This window comes from Bemisia tabaci, chromosome 10 (genome assembly GCF_918797505.1).
Source record: "Bemisia tabaci chromosome 10, PGI_BMITA_v3".
In the NCBI taxonomy this organism is placed as follows: domain Eukaryota; kingdom Metazoa; phylum Arthropoda; class Insecta; order Hemiptera; family Aleyrodidae; genus Bemisia; species Bemisia tabaci.
Genome location: NC_092802.1, coordinates 16,752,991 through 16,775,019, shown reverse-complemented (window position 1 = coordinate 16,775,019; position 22,029 = coordinate 16,752,991). Strand labels below are relative to the sequence as shown.

At 36.1% G+C, this 22,029-nt stretch overlaps 1 protein-coding gene across 1 annotated transcript; it reads left to right on the top strand.

The window, feature by feature from the left end:
* Nucleotides 1-521: 521 nt before the first annotated feature.
* LOC109037683 (breast carcinoma-amplified sequence 3 homolog) lies at nt 522-21,587 on the top strand. Its single transcript, XM_072305123.1, is given in 14 exon segments — nt 522-611; nt 2,505-2,633; nt 3,256-3,420; nt 7,317-7,547; nt 8,474-8,655; nt 9,219-9,450; nt 10,001-10,097; nt 10,100-10,217; nt 11,149-11,316; nt 12,475-12,842; nt 13,621-13,912; nt 14,438-14,556; nt 16,475-16,618; nt 20,284-21,587. Coding segments are annotated over 14 exon segments (3,624 nt in total). The 5' UTR covers nt 522-536.
* The last annotated feature ends 442 nt before the right edge of the window (nt 21,588-22,029 follow it).

Below are 22,029 nucleotides of genomic sequence, written 5' to 3'. Positions count from 1 at the left end.
TAATTACGTTCGCTGGTTTTCTGTCTTAATGGCATCCAATCTTATTGTTATTGTCTAAACAAAGAGCAAGGTCATTTATGTGTTGCTATCACTATCTTCTGAGTTTTGGATGTTGAAATAGTATAATTCCTTCATACAAAACTGCTTACTGATTTTCTTCCTCAATTTTAAACAACTTGAGCCCTCTCTTGGAGCACCTAAATCAATCTTCATCATCCCAAAATTCTAGCAACAAAGGCTAGATGCTTGGTGGCTGTCAATTGATAACACCAAACCATTTTGAGAAAAATTGCCTGGTATTGCTTTCGAAATAGTTGCTTTTGTGATGACTCAAGAAATCCACTCTCACAGGTACTATTGTTGCAGGTGCTTTTAGTCATGCATGTGTTAAATTTCAGTTTTTCTTGTTTTGTCTCCTCTCTCAACTGTGCTTCGCCTGACAATGAAAAAACCAAGATTACTGCCCCCCAAGGTTCTCTCTATTTCACTGATAATTGCTCTCTACCTCTTAATCACCTTTTGTGCATTGATACTTCATGAATGTTACTATTACCTTGCAATTTCTTGCCTGTGGGACATCTGTAGGCTTTTCCCAAAAGAAGCCTTTGCAGGTCGGCTTGGAAAATTTTTAAATAATGTTGTGAGACTATTGTTGTCCCTACCTCTTGTTTATCTGTGTTATTTTTCCTCTTAATTTTTTGCATTACCATTCTCTTATCAAAATTAACTCTTTTTTTTATTAGTTTTTTCAAATGGAAAGTTTTCCTTTGTTCACGCAGTTAGGGAGAATACACGAAGTGTATTGAGGTGTCAGTAAGGAATCTGTGTCAAACAAGTTTTTGGTTTTTAAAGTTTAATCTTTGTTAAAATTATCAAAGCTTAGCTACAGAAGTGTAAGGAGAAAAAAGAGGAAAGAAAAAAAAATCTAAGTGCATTAGTTTTTGTCTTGTTAATCCCTTAAGCCAAGTTATACAAGTGAGAAGAATTAACCCACCTACCCACAAAAGTCTTCATTTCCTTTAAGTACATTCAATTTTCACCAAATACATACATTCACTGTTTATTGCTCTGTGAGGATTCAATTCAGATTGAACTGAGTTCTTAGTACCTCCTTCTATATCCTTGTTCATAGTGCAGGGACTTCCATCAGTGCCTTAGTTTTAAGTTAAAGAATTCTCTCTTATGCCTGCAAATTATTTCCTTTGGGCAGGCTAGAAAATATCAAATTTGACTACTACTTATGTCATCAGCCCTGTAGGAAAATAGATATATCGTCCTGCTGTTTACAAAATCATTAACTGCTCAATTTTCTGTAAAAGCACTAACTAGTTCAGTTACAGTTACTGCAGGACTGTCCTATATCAGGGAAAATAAAGATTCTAATATTTTAAAGTAAACATCAACAAGAACAAGAAAGATGAACTTCATCCTGCAACCATTTGGATGCTATTTCTTTTCTTTTTCTTACCCTATGTTTTTCTTTTCTTTGCTCTTTTTTCTATTTTTCTCTTCTTTTGTTTTGATATTATTTTGCTTTGTTTTTCTTTTGTTTTGTTTTTCTTTTATTAAAGTGTTCGGCAATGATTGTAGGTACTTATTAGGTCACAAGATTTTTTTTCAACAATTCCATTTCCCAATTTTTCTTCCACTTTCATTCCTATTTAATTTTCCAGTTAATCATTGTCATTGTCAATACTTTCATATAACAACTTTTTTCTTCAATAATCTGAAAGTTTTTTGAAAAGTTGCCACAGTCTTCTAACAATGAGTGCCTAGAGGGCTCTGAACTTTTTTTCTTTTTTTTATTGTTATTTTGCTGACTTTAACCAGGCTCCGTATTTAGGCAGAAGAAAACTGAGATGTGCTCTGTCTTCTGCTGAGCTCTTTGGTTTTGCTAGATATCCATTATTATTTTTTTCTGGAACTCCGAAATATATCATTGTTGGCATGAGACCTCTCTTTTTGGAAATAGAGTGTACCCATATTATTTCAAAGCCTGGAGAACTGGTTTTTTTTTTTTTGGGGGGGGGGGGGGAGTATCTTCTCTGGTTCTGCCCATCAGCACCTCACTAAAAATCCTTTAAAGTGTAACTTCTTAACAATATTCAAGCTTTTTTAGAATTTCAGCAAGACTTCTAAATTTGAAAATGTTCATTCTTAAATTCTATTAGGAAATTGAGCTCTAGCTCCTGAACCCAGAACTGTCAACATCATAACCCCTAGATCTAGTTCTAAAGGTCTTTGAAAGATTAGAGCTGGAGCTCTAATTTAAGTGATCGAATAAAACCTTGTGTCGTATAAATGTACCCTTTTTATGTGCCTTGTTTTCAGTACCTTAATGGCATTGACCGTATGAAAAAAGTAGGAAAAAAACTTGTAATTCAAAGAGGAAAACTCATACAAAATTGTTAAAATATTGGAGTCTGAAATCTTTTTTCGTTTTTGTTTTTTTAGCAATTTTAACATTTAACATTTTTAACAAAATTGTTACATTTTTTTTCCAGTTCACTAAAATGTCTGCCGAGTCATCCCGACAGAGACAAGCCAGCCAGACAGTCATTTTACCGCAACCAGTTACCGACAAATCTATCATCGATAGTGTAGCTGGATTCATTCATGAAGTCGTGCCTCCGGTAAGCTAATCTTCTCTTATTTCACCCTACGCATGAATTCAGATTGATTAAAATTATTCATATGTTACTTTCTAGAATCTCTCTTCCATGAGCTGGAGTTTCCCATTTTTATCGGAACATCATTGAACACTAATTACTTAGTCTTCAGCACAAAGAAATGTATCTTGATTTTCTTGATTCAGTATTACCTTGAAGATTTCATTTTTTGATGGGAGAATTGTTGCTTACATTTTTCTGAAAATTTCAGTGTGCTGGATAAAAAAAACAATCGTGAAACTGACCATACAGTCTTCTAGGGGATGAATCAAGCCATCCAAAAACATCAATCATAGATTTTTCTCTTGCTTTGTTTTGTGATTTACCAAAAACAAAACTTTAAAAATGTTTTTCTCTAAATTTCTTTTTCTCAAAACACATTATTCGTCTTTAGATTGTTTCCAGCAGTCGCCTCAGTTATTAAGAGCTGTAATTAATGGGATGAATTTACCTCAAGTTTGATCCCAACTAACTGCTTTCTTTGAAAAATCACTCCCTCCCTCTTTGTGGATTTATCATTCTTTCAGAGTTTGTCATTTATATGTTGTAAATTCTAATAATCCTTTTCTTTTCTATCCCTCCTTAGGCATACACGAACGTTCTTCATGGCGAAAATAAAGAACGGATAACTTGGGCTCGCTTTGAACGGCCAGACTTATTTGATCCGTTTATTTTCTCTGAGGCAGCAGATATTGACGCCTATGAGAATGCTCCTCTTCTTTTGATAGTAGGCTACCATGTTGGTGCAAAAGTAAGTTCAAGATTTTTTATTATTTCTTCATTATCTTATTTGATTCTCGGCCTGTGAGTACAGATCTCAAAATTTCAATCACCCCCAATATTCACTTTTGAATATTCTTTTCATTTCATGAAAAATTTGCTTACAAAATTTTAAGTCAGCACCTGCAAGCCGATTATGAACGATCGAATTCTGATCGATTTGAGGAGCTTCTGACAGATTTTAAGGTCTATCGATTTTCGATCGATTTCCGATCGATTTCCAAAAAAAAAAAAATGGCTTCCAAGTGGAAGCGCCGTTTTTGGACAACAGATCCAATAAATAAGAAAAGAATCAAGAAAATGAAGAAAGAATTACAATGAAAAGTGTACAAAAGATGATTTGTAGTCCGTCAAATTAAATATTCGCGGTAATATTCAAAATATTTGAAAGCGCGCGCGATGAACGGTTGATTCGGAAAGGTTTGTTTATGTACTGCTCATCCCTGCATTCTCTCTTAGTCTCTTGGTGAATGAGTGTTTTCTTGTCAGTTATTTTACTTTTTGAAGATATTATCGAACTAATTAGATCATTACGATACTTCCATTATAAGGCAGTCAATTTGGATCACATTCTATCCTTTGGAGAAATGGTTAGCAAACCGCAAAGTGGTGTGTGTGACGGATCTACGAGATGTTGGTTCGCTCTCTGAATACCGATCAAAGCTATTCAATGGTGATACACGAGGTCCTTATTCACATTTAGTCATTAATATTTCATCCGTAATTTGTAGTGTAATCCCTAGCAAGTGCGTGCTCTAATTTTCGAAAACTAGTTCGTGCCGGATACTGAGTGATCATCATAGACATCGCCACTTATGATAACCTTCTTCGGGTAGCTTCCAAATCATTTATCATCTGTGATTTCATTAGTAATTATATCTCACATCCTCAGGTACCACGTGTCAAAGATTTTATAATATCACTTCTCCATTTAAGGAATTCACTTCCAAATTCCTCTGGTTGCGCATAACATCACAACTTTAATTCATCGGATCATTGGTTGCGATTAGGTTAGCGTAGCTAACCAGTACTAGCGTATTGGTCCAACAGTGCAAAAACACATGTAGTATTAAAATACCATAAACTATTTGAGAAGAAAGTTTTACCATTCCTTACTGATTAAATGAATCGTCATTGATTTTCATCTTTGTCCCTAAGAGTTTCCATGATGGGCCCGAGTGATGATTGACAATGAACCCATAGGAGAGCCTTATAGAGAAATATCTACATGACTGCATGCCTAACCAGAGGTTTATTTATCTTGATATGCTGCCCCTTTATGGATTGATTTATCAAGCAATAATAACTGTGCAATCATGAGGGGGCTCTGAGAGTCCTGATAGTTACTAAAGTCCAGGATAATCAGCTTTTAATAAGCTCAACTAGTCCAATCTCACAGCAGCAAGCGGTCAGTTTATCCTCAGTTGTTCTCAGTTATGTGTTCAACTCAAAATGTTTTAAAACACTTGCTAGCCAGAGCAGCAAGTCACCATGGACTTCACCAATTCTAAATAGCTGTGTCACTCAGAATTATGGCTTCCGCTTGTTCTATCGTACATTTTAAGGATTTGCGGAGACTATAACTTGATTGTAAACAGCCATTAATTCCACCAAGTTTCATCAACTCCCTTTTCATCACTTGAATCTACTAGAATGTCGCAAAGAGCAACAAAATTTTCTGTAAGTACCTATCTAGCTGTAGTTTTATACGTTTCATACAATTTTTATTTTGAACCTTGGACATCTCCATAACCATCCATGCACAGTGAACTCAATTTTCAAATGATGCATCTCATTTCAGCACTGTTTGCTAGGTTTAACAATTCTGTCTTCAAGAGATCTCATATTTTAAATCTTAATAGTGGTGTCAAAATAATCTTTACTCTTCCATTCAGTTTTATGCTGCATGCAAATTTTTCTTTGTATACCTGCACTTTCATCCCAATTAAAATATCTAAGTCGGTCTTTCAGTTACAAATTTTTATGCGCCTTTTCCTGTTTCTTTGTGTAAAGTTCTTATTCTCTCAGATTCATTTCCCTAGATACCGCAGTCTTGCTGGGTATGTATTTTTACATGTTAAAGCTGAGGCGGTTGAAATCAAGAACATTTCCCATCATATTTTTCCCCTCTTAAAAGCAAATCATGAAAAATCTCCGTGTTGCTTTCTACTCAACAGCCCATTGTTTCAGTAGAGCCAGCCTCAATGAAGCTAAAATCCTTCTCATATTATACTCTTCGGGGTTCTTCTTTCCCCTATAATATTTGTGCAAACTTCCTTCATAGTCTTGCGAAAAAATAAGTGGCAAATTAATTAATTCTTAAGTGTAAGTAGTTGAAATCAGAATTTAAAATTCTTTATTGGATAGTGAGCAGGCCAAAGTTCAAACTGCTGTCATGGAGAAATCTTCTCTGTTCTTATGGGGCTCATAGACAATTTATCGTTAGATGGAAGTAGGTATATGTTGTTTTAAAATTATTTCTTAACTTATTTAACTTCATTCACAATTTTACATATTTTGTATGCTCCATTTTAGAAATTTTTAAATTTTATCACGGCAATTTAATTATGAATTTTAAATTTTATCACGGTAATATCCTCAATATTCTTCTCTCCTCAATTCGTATTCGCTCCTCTATCTCTTCATTTACAACATCTTCGTAGTTCTCAATGACTAGCACGAGATTCGCCATCTTTAAAACTATCCCGTGAAGCGTGACCCAAATCGATGGAAAACTCGGTTTTTCACGAAATCGATGGAAATCCAAATCGATGGGTCCGGACCCATCGATTTGGATTTCCATCGATTTCGGGATTCTGATCGATTTAGGGCCGTATTTCTGCATTTTTGCATCGATTTGTGTCCTATCGATTTGACCGGCCCATAAGCGCAATGCTTTTCTAAATCGATAGCGTCCCCAAATCGATCAGAATTTCCGTTTGAATTCGATCGTTCATAATCGGCCTGCTGCTTTGGTTTTCTCTTTAAAAAAAAAAAATAAATAAAAAAAAATAAAATAGACTTTAGAAGAAAGTAAGCAACGTTTGACACAGTAGACTGATTTTGGTTAAATCTGTTCAACTCATACGCAATACACTCTTTTAGAAAACAACAGAAAAATAGCTCTATGTAGATCTATTTCGTTTTATTTTATTTCTTAAGTATCTAATTTATTTTCACTTTACAATTTTTTAATGAAGTCAAACACAAAATTACTTAGGGAAAAAAAATGAAGATAGGCGAAGTACTTGCTCATTATGAAACCAAATTTCTGCACAAGAGACGGAAATTGCAGTAGAAAAATGGTGTCAAATTGATGAAATTCTGAACATTCTGACATTCTGTGAGTGTTGTTGAGTAATGCCTTCTGTTGGGAAATGACTAAATTAACAAAAATGTCAATTTACAGGGTGCCTACAAGTCTGGAATTTCCGGAAAGTCTGGAAATAGTACCGATTTTTTAAGGGGGGTTCGAAAGTACTGGAAAAGTGCGGAAATTCCGTGAAAGGTCCGGAATTTTTTGAATTTTGTCTCAATTTGAGCAAAGAATTCAATTTATTGAAATTTTTAAAATTTCGTCAAATGGAGGTACTGAAAAAGTACTGAATTTTTCTATTGCGGAGGTACTGAATTTTTGGGAATGTACTGAAAAAGTACTCTAAAAGTACTGATTTTTGGCCCGCCTGTTTTAGTAGAAACCCTGATTTATCTATTTATTCATTTACAATGTACAGTTGCTGGATCCCCTGCCAAGTGCGCATTAATGTAGATTTGTCCTAGAATGTTTTTGACAAGTATACTTGTCAATTCAAGGGATTGGATTAAACATTTGGTTACTAGGTCATAATGCTGAGCTGAATTGTTTAGGTGTGGAGTATATCCATCAACGGAGAGTCGACAGAGGTGTTATCCTTGACTGACTCAGTCATCAAATGTTTGCGGCTACTGCCAACACCCCTGTCTGGTTCAACCTCAGAATCATGCCGCAAGCAGGATTTGTTTGCTCACAAACGTCCGTTGATGGCTCTATGTGACAATGCCGGCTCCTCAAATCCATTCTGTCTGGTCAATTTCATCTCGCTGCGGACTGGAGAACAGGTAAGATACTAGTCTGGTGATGTTATTTTGAATTACTCCGTATGTGTTTCCATGTCTAAAAAGTTTTTATATATCTCCCTTGATTTACAGGGTGCCTGTAGATCTAGGAAGTCTGAAAATCCATAAAAAGAGTGAACATCTTCGAGGAGGCTCAGAATTAATGACCAGTTTTGCAAAATTTACAGAAGGTCCATAATTTTTTGTGTTGTGTAGGTTGATTGAAGTGGCCATCTTCAGAATTTTACCACAAGTAACTCTAGAAATTGTTTCGTCATTATGTTTAGTCAATAAACAAATATGTTTAAAACATAATTTTTTTTTAAAGTTGGTTTCTATACCTAAAATGTTTTTTTCAGTAAGTAGATGTAGCATTTACCTAATTTCTTTCCAAAATGGTTTATTATTTTATTCTCTTTAATTTATTTTTCATTCAATTTTTTTTCCTTTAACGTTTTTTGGACTTACCTGGGTTTTTAATAAATAGGAAAAATCTATTCAATTTTTCTGAAGGACCCCTATGGAAAACCTGAAATTTGCAAAGCCACCAATGATTATTTTAAACCCTTTTGATGAAAATTCTTAGGTTGTTAAAAAAAAAAAAAATCGTTTATACTTTGAACATTGCTTCTAGCATTCAATATCTGAGACAATTGTTACTTTGATAAGTTTGTGTCTCAATGCTTCTTAGTAGATGGCAATGGTTTTTTGCACGAAAAAATAAATTAAGAGATCATAGTATTTTAGTAAGAGGGCACTGTGGTTTGCAAAAGGAGTAAGTTCAGACACTGAACAATGCGCTCTCATTATTGTACTCAAATTATTGAAGTGTGTAAAAATTAACAAATTTGAGTGAAGATGAGCACAGTACTCCAAAAATGAATGGCTACCTTGTAATAATCTAATACGCTTTTCTTTTGTAAATGTAGGTCAAGGCCATTCAATTCAAAACGCAAGTGTGTGATATTCAAGCAAATCGTAGATCCATTGCAATCGTGTTTCCGGAGCGGATAGCCGTGTTTGATGCGTTTACTTTGGAGGACCAGTTGACAGTTACAACATGCTTCCCAAGTCCAAGCATCAACCCGAATCCAGTGGCCCTTGGCTCAAGGTATCGTGTTCATTAATTCTTAAGTGTAGATTATCCTGACAAAAATAAATTCCCTAAGTTCATTTCAGAGAGTCAATATTTTTAATGCAATCTGTCAACAAGGTACTTACAGAGCTATAGAAGAAAATCTGAGAAAAAGAGTCTCTAGAAAGAGTCTCTTGCAGCTAAAGTAAGGAAATAGACTTCTTGTATTCCACAAGGATTTTTGATTCAAGTGCTTTTTCCTCGGTAAAATTTCTCAAGAAATGCAATGGTGCTACTGACTGGTTTTTGCTACGCTGCTACTGGTTGGCCCTCAATCAATACGATCTACTATGTTTTCAGGACAGACCTAGCCTCTTGTAGCTTATGAACCACAAAATGCTCTTGTTAGCTGAATTTATTCATTTCGTTTTTTAATTTTTCTTTTCTATTTTTTAGGAGGAGGAGGAGGGGGGGGGGGGGTTTGTTAAAACATATATTCAAAGAAAAAGTTGACACACAATAGGAAAAATTTGTTTTTCTGAGCTTGGTTCAAACAACTGATATTTTTAAGATTTGGCATAAAATGTCTCATTTTTCAGATGGTTGGCGTACGCAGAGAAACAGTTGATTTTAATGAAAAGGTCAAGAGGGGGATCGGAAGGAGAAGGCGTACAGTCGTACACAGCGACTGTTCTACAAGCTGCCAAAACCTTAAGCAAAGGCCTGCGGGATTTCAGTGGCTCGGTCACGTCCAGTTTAACAGGGACAGGGCCAGTTATCAACGGCAACAACTCACTGCAACCAGGGATCATCACAATCTTAGATGTAGAGGTAATAGAAATGTCAAAACTCGTTGCAAATGGGGTGTGAAATGGTGCTCTTATACTAATTTCATGGCTTTTTCAAAGTTTAGAACAATGCCTGCAGACAGAATTTTTGTTAAATTTTGCCTTGCTAGTGACTGATTGACACATTTCTCCATAACTGCCATGGTAATGTCTCGAGTCGTACAACAACATAACAGCGTTGCTTGGTCATGTTAGATGTTGACAAATGGTTTTATGTCGGAGAAAAAAAATGTGAGAAAAATTTCAAAGAAAAATTTGAAGAAAAACATTTATTGTTGTTGCACACATCCAAAATTTTCAGGCGAGTTTTGTTCACACACTGTATTAAAACTGCAATAACTTTATCATTTTTTGCTGAAACAAGTTGATCAAGGTCTCAATTCATTGTTTTTACTCCATCTTTTGTATAACACCATAATCAGCTTGATAGGTGGCTTAGTTTCTTAAATGTAGTGTAAGTCTGGGTATTTATAAGATAGCCCATGTAGCACTGTGATTTTGAGAAATTTAAACGTTTAATTTTCCTCCCTTAGAGCTCCAGTGGAAAAAGTACAAAAGATAGAAGAGGTGGTGAGATCATCGCACACTTTATCGCCCATTCAGAACCAATAGTCGCCATGAACTTTGACCCTCCGGCATGTTACTGGTAACTGCGGATAAAAGAGGTCATCGCTTTCACGTCTTCCGCATCAATCCTCACGTCGCAGGGTCTGCAAGCGCAAGTGTTCACCATCTTTACATTCTGCACAGGTTTGTTCAGTGTTGTAGAGCAACTTATTTCTTAGTGTGTCTTTAGGACTAGAGAACAGGGAAAATTGGGAAATTTTGGGAGATATTCGGCCTAAAAGTGTCAGGGGAAAATAGGGAAATTTTAGAGGATTTCATGCAAAAGACTTGAATTTTTTTTTTTGTTCTGTCTTTTTGAAGCTCGCAAGTTTTCCTTGCTTCGGTGCAAAGATTTTGGAAATTTATGTCTTCAAAAAGAAAACTCAGATAGCCCCAAGAATTTTTGAGAACATTATTTTCTAGTTTATCAGTAATAGAATTAAGTAATGCTGATTATTTACAATAAAAGCAGTGTATACGTCTTCCTGGAAGAAACTTATTCAGTACCAAGGTTTTTTTTTATTTTTTTGCTTCAAAAACGGGGAGAAAACAGAGTTCCAGCAAGTACTGCTCGCACATGCCAGGAACGGGCGGCCATCCCCGGACAGCTGCAAGCAACTGACAAAGGATAGAGAAAGCAACTCGCACCTAGCTTTTTTTATTTAAAAGCAGGGTTGCCACAGTTAGGGAATACGGGGAAAACTGAAAAATGTCAGGGAAAATGACGAAAATGTCAGGAAAAATGTGTTAAATTACCTTTATTTGCTTTCTGGAATGGGTTTGAGGTTTCGAACAACAAATTTTGCCTGAAAACTATTTTTAATTATGTCTTCTTAACCACTGTCATATCTTCAAATGTCAGGGATTTTCACCAAAATGTGTCAGGGAAATCAGGGAATTTCATTTTCTAAATTCTGTGGCAACCCTGTGAATGGAGTTAGCAAATCACAAAAAGCTCTCCAAACTTAATTGAATAAAAGTGGATTGAAGAAATGCAAGGGTCACTTGATGCATTTCAAATATTTTCTTTACCTTGCTTTTCCATTTCTGATTTCATTTTTGATATGTTTTGCAGAGGTGATACTACTGCAAGGGTCCAAGATATTTCGTTTTCAAATGATTCTCGGTGGGTTGCGGTGAGCTCTTTGCGAGGCACCACCCATGTTTTCCCTATCACCCCTTACGGAGGATCTGTCGGACTTCGAACACATGCGACTCCACATGTTGTCAATAAACTCTCCAGGTAAGGAAAATACCTCTTCGGCTTTTTCTTAGCACCCTTTTAACCAGAATGACAGTTGAGTTGATATGTTTTAGCATTGAAGTATGAGGACTTTCTTCTCTTAACATTTTTGTAGGGTATGGATAGCTTGCAAAATATTCGCTTCTTATGCTAATATTCGAACGTACGATCATTTGTTTGAAAATTTGAGATTTTCAAGTTTGAGTTCAAATCGAATATTAAAAAAATATATTTGAACTCAAAAATCCGAGATTTTTTAATATTCCCCCAGCCCTACATTTTTTTTGGTGGCAGAATAATTACTTCTTGTGGGTGTCGTGATTCAGGTACAAATAAAGAAGCACTTTAGTCTGGAAAGGCAAACAATTTTGTCTTGATTCCTAATGGCTCTGCATTAATCTTGCAAAGTAGTTGTTTAATTTATTCCTTTATCGTACTATGGCTGTGAGTCTTCTTTTCCAGAGAGATGGAAACTAATTTAAATGAGTATATTCAATCTTATTTTTTTAATTTCTTTTCATTTAAGCTTAAACAAGCCTCCCTCTACTGAGAGCAATGGAAATTTTACATCCCTTAAAGTTTATGTGTAAGTTTTAGTCATCCTACTCTTTTCTTAAGGGTCACATGACCCGAAAGGTTACTTTTTGGTACATTCATGACTGTCAGTATTGCAGGCCTTGCATGTTAATGGTAGATATACTTGCAAACCGCATTTCTTCATTTCCATGTTTTAATTATTTCAAGAAACACAAGCTAACTTTATCGCTCAAAATTTTTATAAAATATTCTTCAAACAGATGAGAAGAAAAACCGAAATTTTCAAGAAATTACATTGATTAGTAGTCTATAAAAAGTTTGAGTATGGAGGAAAGTCTGTAATATTTCAAACCAAAATACATCCAAGTTCAGCCATTGACGTAACATGTATTCTCAATGCTGTATTTGATGGAAACAGTGCTTTTGTCCATCTGGGAATTCTTTTAATTCAGAGTATTCTATGTATAAAAAAGTAAACTTAATACTGCGTAATTTCTAAGTCCAAAGTATCAGCCCTGCAACTTTTTAACACAACCTCATTTTTTGCCGATGTGTTAATTTTTTCTGTGTTTTGTTTCCTGTATTTTTCATTTTTAAGTATCCCATTCCAATGTTTTTCAGGTTTCATCGAAGTGCTGGCCTGACAAATGATGGTCGAAATAGCCCGATCCTCAACGAATGCAACCAGCAACTTACGATGCTCGCAATTCCAAATCCCTGTCTGCCCCCTTTTCCTAGTCCTGTAGTCATAACGCCCCTAGCACAGTTACGCACGTATCCCCCAGGAATCCCAGCAACGCGTGGCCATGAAGATGTATCCGCCATGATCAAAGTCTCTGCGTGTTTTGCCCCACCCAGAGCATGGCTTTCTTCCTCTCAAGAAACGATACTAAACAATAAATCAATGAAGCGAGCCGTTGATTCGTTGTTTATTATTACGTGCCATGCTAATCTTATTCAATACGATCTCGAGCCAAAACATGTAGTCGGTGAGTAAATTTTTACCTCTTTTCGATACATTTTCTTACTTTTGCCATGAATTTGCACTGAATACATCTATTCTAATATAGAAAAATTCAACTATCTAGAGTTTAATCAAATCACTTAAAAGTCCAAGCGGTGGAACATAAATGAGCATAAATCATGATCGCAGTAAGAATTTTACAATTGAGAAACCTCTCCAAGCATGGAAAAAGAAAATCAGAAGACTGCTTTGTGCTGATGATTGACCCAAAATGCATCCTCAGGGTGTCTATTGTTAGTAAAAACAGGAAAAATAGAAAAATATCAGAAATTTGATGTCATCAGGAAAATAGGTCATGGATCAAAAAATCTCGAGTGCATCAAGCATTTTTCTATCACATGCAGTTTAGTATTTGCAGAAGTGAAACATTTTATTCAGTTTCTAAAGTATGTTGATTTGTAAAATCAAAGCAGTGTCAATTTTCTGTTGGATATACCTAATCAGGAAATTTCATTTAAAACATCAGAAAAAATCAGGAAAATATCAAGATGAGCCAAAATAAAATTCTAGCATTCTGATTCTTACTGGCTTTTCGGATTTTGTTGCTACTGTTGCCCCAAACAGCATATTTTTTCGACCGAAAATTATGCTCAGATGAACTTTTTCTCTGTATACAGAGAATTTACGTTTTCTACTGAATTTTAACGTACGCTGGGAAAATCAAACACTCCAAAATAGTTATTATTTTGCTACAAAGTGGAGACACGCTCTAATCAGTTCTATTTGTATCCTTATCATTTCAGGAGCTACAAAAGACAGAATATGTGATAATACGCAAATTGAGTTAGGGGTCGAAGCGAAAGCAGAATGGCCGTTAGTTAATAGTCCAAGCAATACTCAACCTCCTTTGAACGCAAATAATCCTTTGTTACTCATGAGCCGGTCGTTCACAAGCAATAGTTCAAACAAATATCAAAATCTAGATGCGGATGAAAGGTGGTTGTCTCAAGTGGAAATCGTGACGCATGCTGGACCCCATCGCAGACTCTGGATGGGACCCCAGTTTACCTTCAAAACTTTCAGCTCCTCACTCGGGTAAGAAAATGCTCATTAACATCATCCCGCCACCTTTATCTTTGTTCCAATTGGGTTCTAAAGGGCTGGAAGTTATGCCAAAGATACCTTTTTCATGAGATGTAATCAACGACCCTATTCAAGATTGCAGCAAGTTCCAAGCCTTCCCCTAAATTCAATTAACCCACCACCCCTGTTTTCAACCAAAATTCATGACCGCTTCTTCTGGAAGACACAAAAAACCTTTTACCTCAGGGTTGCTACCGTCAGGGAATACTAGGAAAACGGAGAAATGTCAGGGAATAATTGTTAAGTTACTTTTATTTTCTTTCCAGAATAGATTTGACATTTCAAACAATAGATTTTGAGTGGAAACCATTTCAAATTACTTCTTTTCTGCTACTGCCCTGTGAAACTGTATAAAATAATCCTGAACTAAGCTGATACTAATTAAGTTCAGTTTTTTTTTCTTTTAATACCATTCTTATTTTATTCTTTAATCTGAAATCAGCACCTCAAATTGTTGCCGTTTTCTTTTGTCAACAGAGGTGCAGTACCTGTCATGGATTCAGATTGTGGATCAAGGTTAAATCGATCGAGTCCTGTAAATATGCCATTGTCTCATAATCCGATCGTACCAGTCCTCCTTGAAAGTGGATCTAGCAGTGAGTATTCTTGATAATGCGTATTTTACTACGTCAAATATACTTGGTTCATTTTGGTAGAGAAGGTCCTCAGATCCGTAGAGACTTTGACTTTTTATTTTGACATTTTTTTTATGTAATTGCAGTTCTTTAAAACCAAGAACGCAAAGGAATATTTGTATCTGGTAAACCTACAATGATGAGTCAGTTATCTCAGTTACAAAATCATGTTTCGATGTTTGTATCCTAGGTACAAGAAAAAATTATTAAGATCTGTTCAGGGGCTGAGTTCTTATTTGCAATATTCATCAAGATACTGTTTTTAAAATACATATCAGACAACCTCTTTTTGCTATTATTGAATGCCGAAGTTTTGCTTTTGAGTAGAATCTTGTTATTTTTTTGGCAATTCTCAAAGTTAAAACATCCAAAACACTCCCATCACAAGAGCAGTTTATGGACTCAAAACTCTTAGATTTAAAATAGCTGTTTAGAAGAAAAGAGGTCACACAATCTTATACTTTAATAAGGTGACTTTAAACTGAAATTCAACTTACGTTACCGGATCTGCGAAAAGAGATCTTATCTGCAGGGAGAAAATTTTCCTTAACTTTCCTAGAATTTTCTTAGCAGTGAGAGTTCCAGAACTGATACGCTATTTGACTCTTGAAATTCATTTTATGATTTTTACATCCTATCCTTATTTTTCAGTGTTTACAAGGCTGAAAAATGAGGAAAAGTCGTGGAACAATAGTCTACCCTTAATTGTAGGGGAAAACAGGGAAATTTCAGGAAGTCTTAAGAAAGAGACCAGATTCTCCTTTTCCTTACTATTATTTGCCACCTTAGCAACTGAGGTTTTGAAAATTGTAACTTTGATCCAGAAAACTCAAAACTGTGAGATCAATTTATATGAATCATAATTCACTGCCAATGTGTCGTTGGGTTTTGGCTCTTCTCATGTCAGAAAAATTTGAGAAAGAAGTTTAAAAGCCCATTTTAGCACAGTGCAGCGGATAAAAGCTGTAGACTATGATTATCAGAGATTACAGCTATCCTAGTCTGTGTTATTTTGGTTGTGCCCATAACAAAGGTGTCACAATTGAACCTAATACAAACAGAAACCTACAATCTCACTGTCTATGAAAATGATGTTTTCGACCAATCGTGTTTCCTGTTTATGGTTCATTATTTTTGATTCCAATGAGAATTGCATACTTAGCGTCTAGAATCATTCTTCTGTGGTAGAAAGGTGATTAGCATTGTCATACCAAGAGGCAAAGGAAAATTTATCCCTAGCATTACTGTGCTAGATTCTGCATGCCACCCCACAGTGGAAATTGGTTGTCATGCAAACTAATCACAATACACTCTATCGAAAAGTGGCTAAAATTCCAATTGAGATCCTCTTTGATAAATAAGGCTACAAATGTGAGTACTTTCGAGTGGAGTCCACTTCTACATCAAAACAAACTCTCCATGCAAAGATAGGGAGCAAATACATTAGCAGTGATGCCGTGCTTTCAGTTTTAGAGTCCCCAAATAAAGTGGCAGCCCTGTCAATGTATTTGCTCCTTATCCTTCCATGGAGAGTTTGTTTTGATGTAGAGGTGGACTCTCAGAATATCGTGGGATATTCCCTCCATTTTGGCCTTAACTTGAGAGCTTTTTTTGAGCACATGAGTTAATTTCAGAAAAAACCAGTGGCCACATCGTGTTTCTCGGGAACTTTTACATAAGAATCAACAGTCAAATCGCAAATGCAACATGCAACATCTCCATTGGCAAAATGATTCGCTATTCGCTTTGTTTGAATAATTCACTATTCGCACAGCCCTACTGCCTACTAGATACCTTGTCTTCCCTCGATCACCTGAAATCTTGTGTGCCGAGGTTGTAACCTTGTGTACTAAATGAGTGGTATTTTGTGCATATTCAGGTAGTTTTGAGCAATCTCCATGCTTACTGGACATGTGCGGTGCTGAGCTTGAGAAAATGGAGGGTGAAGGCGATTCCCGCCTGCAAGAAGATCTCGCTGATGCGATGCAAGAAGTGCCAGGAATGACTATCCCCTCAGACGCAGGTAATTACCCTTCTCCTTTGTACTTGCTATGCCAAAGCTTTCTACTATTAATCAATTAATTAATTAATTCGGTAGCAGGCGAGACGTAACATAATGTATGTTGAGTATGAAATTGCATTTAAATGATTGTGGTGGTGAGGACACTCACGTTTGTTTAGAATTCACTCAGCGGTTAGCAGAAAGTTGATTTCAATTGTAATCGTGTGATAGAAGGTTTTAGGTGACGTGGGATTTGTTAGAGTGAGGTTAGGAACGCGTGTCATGAATCCAAGCAATGCTTCTTGCCACCTTCATGAAGTAGAAAGGTTTTTTAAACGATCGTGTTTCTGAACGAATAGATGAATAACTTACTTGAAATCTATTCAATATTATGGAATGATGATTTCAACTCCGGTATTGTGAGGTTCTTTGCAAAGAAACAAAATGGACAGAAAATTATGTTTAAATTGCTCTCACAGGGACTGTAATACTTTTATTCCGTTATCAACTTTTTCTGCAGTACCAACCTCATCGTTTGTGCTGCATTTCATCTTAATACAAAGTCTTTACTGCTTTAATCTTGATAATGTACAAGGTTCATACTCAGAACCATTGTGGCGAACATGTTCTGCATGAGAATGGCATATCATCGTTTCAGGGAGTGTTCCTCTTATTGTGCATAAAATATGCTCTCTTTGAAAAACTCTTTCTAAAGAATAATCAATACTATTGAACAATTTTTCTACCTTTTCAGATAAAATGACATGGGGGGGGGGGGCAAAGACAAGCAGGTCAAACGCGTTTTAACGGCATGGTGGATAATGTAGATAAGAGTGTGAAACTCCTCCCCCTTCCCCAAAATGTCTTCCTAAATATTATTTCAAGATCAACTTTTGGTACCGGGTACCATAATTTGATCTGCTCGTTATTGGAATTGATAGGCTAAGCAATAGACAAAGAAAACAAAGGAAGAATAGAGCGATCTTATTGATAAAAGTGGGTGGTTGCTGTGTATTAAGGGAGCAAATGATTGACTTAATAAAGGGTTTTTGATGGGTTGCCATTAGCAAGTTTATAACTTATCTCTTTCGTCCATTGGCACCACCTACTTCCACCAATAGGATCACTCCATTTTCCATTCGTCCTCTTTGTCTATGGTCCAGACTATCAATGTCACTAATCAACCCGCTGATTTTACAAAGTCTTTGCCAGGAATGATAACTCTAGGGTGGCCTAAAGTGCCCTGTATGAGCTTCATCAAATGAAATTTCCAGTTTCAAACTTTCGAACGCCGTAAAGTGAAAGTTGTAAATCAGACTTTTCCATTTCGTGGTGGTTCCTTCAGTGATAGTGAATTTTTGCTCTCTTCTGAAAGTCATGGTGTTTCAAAAAAATGTGCTACTCTCATCTTCCTACCGAATGTGGAACTTATGGGAGCGGCAGAATACTTCAAAAGCATCTCTTAGTCCAACTCATCTTCTTTGTTTGGTGCCTCTTCATAATCGCCCTTCAACGCATCTAAATTTTGAAGTTATTTTCGTATGTTGTCAGTGAAATAGAATTTATTTTTCTGTCCTATCACTCTCTCAATTCTGTCTACCTCTTTCTCTTCCCTTCCTCAAGAATTTCTCCAATAAAACTAAGCTCTAGACTATCAACGCATATTCATACTTGCATTTCATGCATCAGCGCAGACACGACTATCAGTTTCAATCAGACACAGACATTCAAACAACCAATAGTGTGACGTTAATTTGGTTTAAGTAAAACAATAGAATTCTTTTTTTGTAAAATTTTTTTATTCTCTTGAAAATCATGAAAAACTCATCAAAGTTCACCTAGAAGTAGCGGTCGACACTCTTGTCTCTTAGATTTTTGTATGCCTGCACAGTATTAATTTATTTTTCAAAAACTTTTGCGAACACACAAAAAATGTACTGTTTAGCCTCTGCTGTAAGTCAAGTTTCATTCCACATCATCCCGGATTTTAATATCCATGTCTCTTGATACTGGTGTTTGCAAAGTTCCTGTTCTGCCTTGTTAACAATTTTCTTAGGTTCTGAAAGCAATATAAAAAAAAAAAAATAATTTTCTCGGTGGGATGAGGAGATGGGGGTTTATAATTGCAATACATTTTTTTCTAGTCACTTGACTTGAGTGAAGAGCTCAGCAGAATTCATTTTGGTGACTATTCATCAAAAACTATATAATATTGAATATTTATTGCCCTTTTCATTAGTGTATTTTTAAAAACATGCAGCTGCTAACACTCAAATTTGTTTGAAGAAACATAAATTTAAAATGGTCCATAGCACAGTTAATTATTATGTGTTGAAGTCACAAATGATAGGATTAAGCTCATTTTTTGTGCGAAAAATATGAAACTTCGGCTTGAAGAATTTATATTTTAACATTGTGCTCTGAGAACTGACACCTATAAAAGGCAAGACCAGGCAATAGCAGCTCATAGATTACTGACGAAAAATGCTTTATTGGCTTAAGTTTGTAGATCCAAGGCGTAGTCTTGTAGTCACTAGTGCTTAGAAAATACTTCATATCTTTCCTAGGGTAAAAATTAACTTACAAGTGTTAACCGTATAACAAGATAGAATAACTGTATCAAGTCATCTTTTTTAAAGGTTGAAATTTTTAGCTTTCTTATTAATAAACAACAGTAAACGTGTAGTGGCATCGACCCACACCCTTAATATTGCATCGTTTAAAGCACAGACTGCTGCTCATACACACCCAATAAACAAGGGGTTAAATAGCACGCTATTATAGCAAAGACTGTATGATCAAGGGAAGCCGTACTCTTAAAGTAACCATAATGCCTAATGCAGTTTCTAGTTTGTACTTTCATAACTGGAATGATTAACATGTTTTTGAACTTGACTGTGTTATGTAATGGACTTGAAGCATACAAATTAATGCATGGATTTCTAATACTAGTTCCTTCCAGAAATATTCTGACTCTCCCACTTTTTGAGGGAATTCAAGGTCAAAGCTGAGTCAGAGTAGGGTTACTTTCGTTCTTTTATTAGTTGATTTTGCACTATTTTTGTGACTGTGTTGCCGCTAAGGATACATTCGTTTGACATGTAAATTACTTAGGAAAATGTATTTTTGAAGGGATAAATGAAAAACACTATGTCATGAACGCAGAAAGATTTTTGTAAAGTGGATGTATTTCTTTGCTCGTTAGATAGGCGTGACTGCAAGTTTTCCATTTGAAAATTTTCTTTTTTATGGAGAAGTAGGGGCAATGGATGAAAATGACCAAACAATCTGATGATATCAAAAAGGTGTCATTTTATTTAAGGCCCCCCCCCCCCAAAAAAAAAAGAAAAGAAAATTGCTCTGATTAAATTCAGCATAAATTTTCTTCAAATTATTATGGGTTGTAAAGCCTATTTGCTTTGTACTCCCCCCTCTTTTTATTTTTTTAAAAACATTCCCATGTATCATCTCACGAATACCCAAGAAAGATTCTGTAAATTTTTGAAAATCATCTGTTAGATTCAATACTGAATCCCAGCACGGTAAAACACGGTATCAAGTAAGTACAAGACGCAAGTTTTTGAAATTTCTTTCACTAGTAGGAAGTTGATGACACAACCCTTGAAAAGTACTCCGAAAAGCGTGTTTAGAGATAACTCATGGTCGTTTTTGTGTTTCTTGGCTAGGTGGCGGGTCTATGAGGGCCCGGGCCTCAGTAATGGCAAGGCAAGTGAACCCCCTCGGAACCGTACTCACTTTGAGTGAAGGAGTTTCTCTGGCAGCCAGTATCAAGACCCCTGATTCGAATCGTATAATAAGTAAGGTAGTATGTTGCGAACAGCAATCTAGTCATTCGCCATCTTCTTTTGACGCTCCCGTCAACGTAGATTTAAGTAGACCTCTCTCTGAGTCTAGCTCAGACATAAGCTTGCAGGAGAAGATAATTTATATCGATAAATTGCAAACTTCTATAGAATCAAACCTGAGCAACAGTTCGAACAGTGTTGATGTCAACACAAACAACTCTCAAATGGTTACCGTTGTTGAGTTAGTTCCAAGAACCAACTCAACAACCAATTCAAAAATCCGGTCTGGTGGTGCAACCACCTCTGAATCCAAAGAAAGTGCTCCCAAAGCAGAAAAAGTTTCTAAAACTGAAAAAATTGTCACAGAGGTGATTCAAAGTACGCCTTCAATCTCTGACTCAAGTATTAAGGAATCAGGATGTGAGCTTTCTAGAAGCGTACCCCCTGAAGAACCTAGTAAAAGTAGCAAATCCAGTAAAGGGAAAAGCAAAAGAGAAAAAGGAAGACAGAATAAAGCTCCTGCAGAATCTGCTAAACAAGAGGAACAGAGTGAAGAGAAAGAAGTTGTCAGTGAAATTTTAAGCCTACCAGAACCCCGTATTGAAACAGAAAGAGAAGAGGCTCTCATTAGCACTGTCAATCTCAGTGAGAAAAAAGAAAAACGTGCTGAAACACCCACTGATGCGCAATCCCTTCCAAATAATCCCAGTAAAACATCCAAAAAGAAAAAGAAGGAAGTTCAACCTGTTAGTTTACCAAAGCCTTGTAAAAACAGTAGTAGTAGCTTGGAAAAATGTATGCCTGCTGATGCAGTCATTATAACAAATTGCTCATCAGAAGATGAGACACTGGACGATAAATTTGAGAGTATCAGCTTTGAAGAGCAAACAATCAGTGCCGATGACCCAGTAATAATAAAATCTCATGGCGTCATGAGCTCTATCTTTGATGAGCATTTCAGGCACCCCTCAGTGTTAGAAATACCAGCTGAGCCTCTGAGCGTACCTATTAAGCAGCGCGAAGATTCATGTAATGATGAAAGCTCTCTAACTTGTCCGTACCTGAACCGTTTATTGAAATTCCATGTTATGTGGAAAAGAAATGCGATGAAAAAAGCAAGCCAGCTAGAGGAAATAGAAAGTCTAAGAAAGGAAAGGCATCAAATCAAAAAAGTGAGGGTCTGAAGTCAGAGAGACCGGAAGATTCCACTGATCCTTTGGAAACGACAATTACGTATCCGTATCTGGAACAAGTATCCGACCCAAGATATCCTGAAATTCAAGAAAATTGGGACGAGTCGCATGTGACTTTAAGTGAAGATTTTAGCACTGAAGTCAGTCAAAGTGCCTTGGTGCATGCTCCTGTTGATGAAGTTGATCCTGAAAAAGGTACTTGCGATGAAATCAGCCAGTCACCGCTTTCTGAGCAAGCAGGTGCTAATGATACAGTGCCAGTCCCTGATGACAATATCGTCAAACAGGAAATAGATGATTCGACTGTTCTTGAAACTGGAAGTTCAGACACAAAACCGGTTGTACAATTAAAAGAGCCTCAAAGTAGCGAGCCAAACATTGTCGCAAGTAAAACAGCTGATAAGCCGAGCAAAAAGAAAAGAGGAAGGAAAGG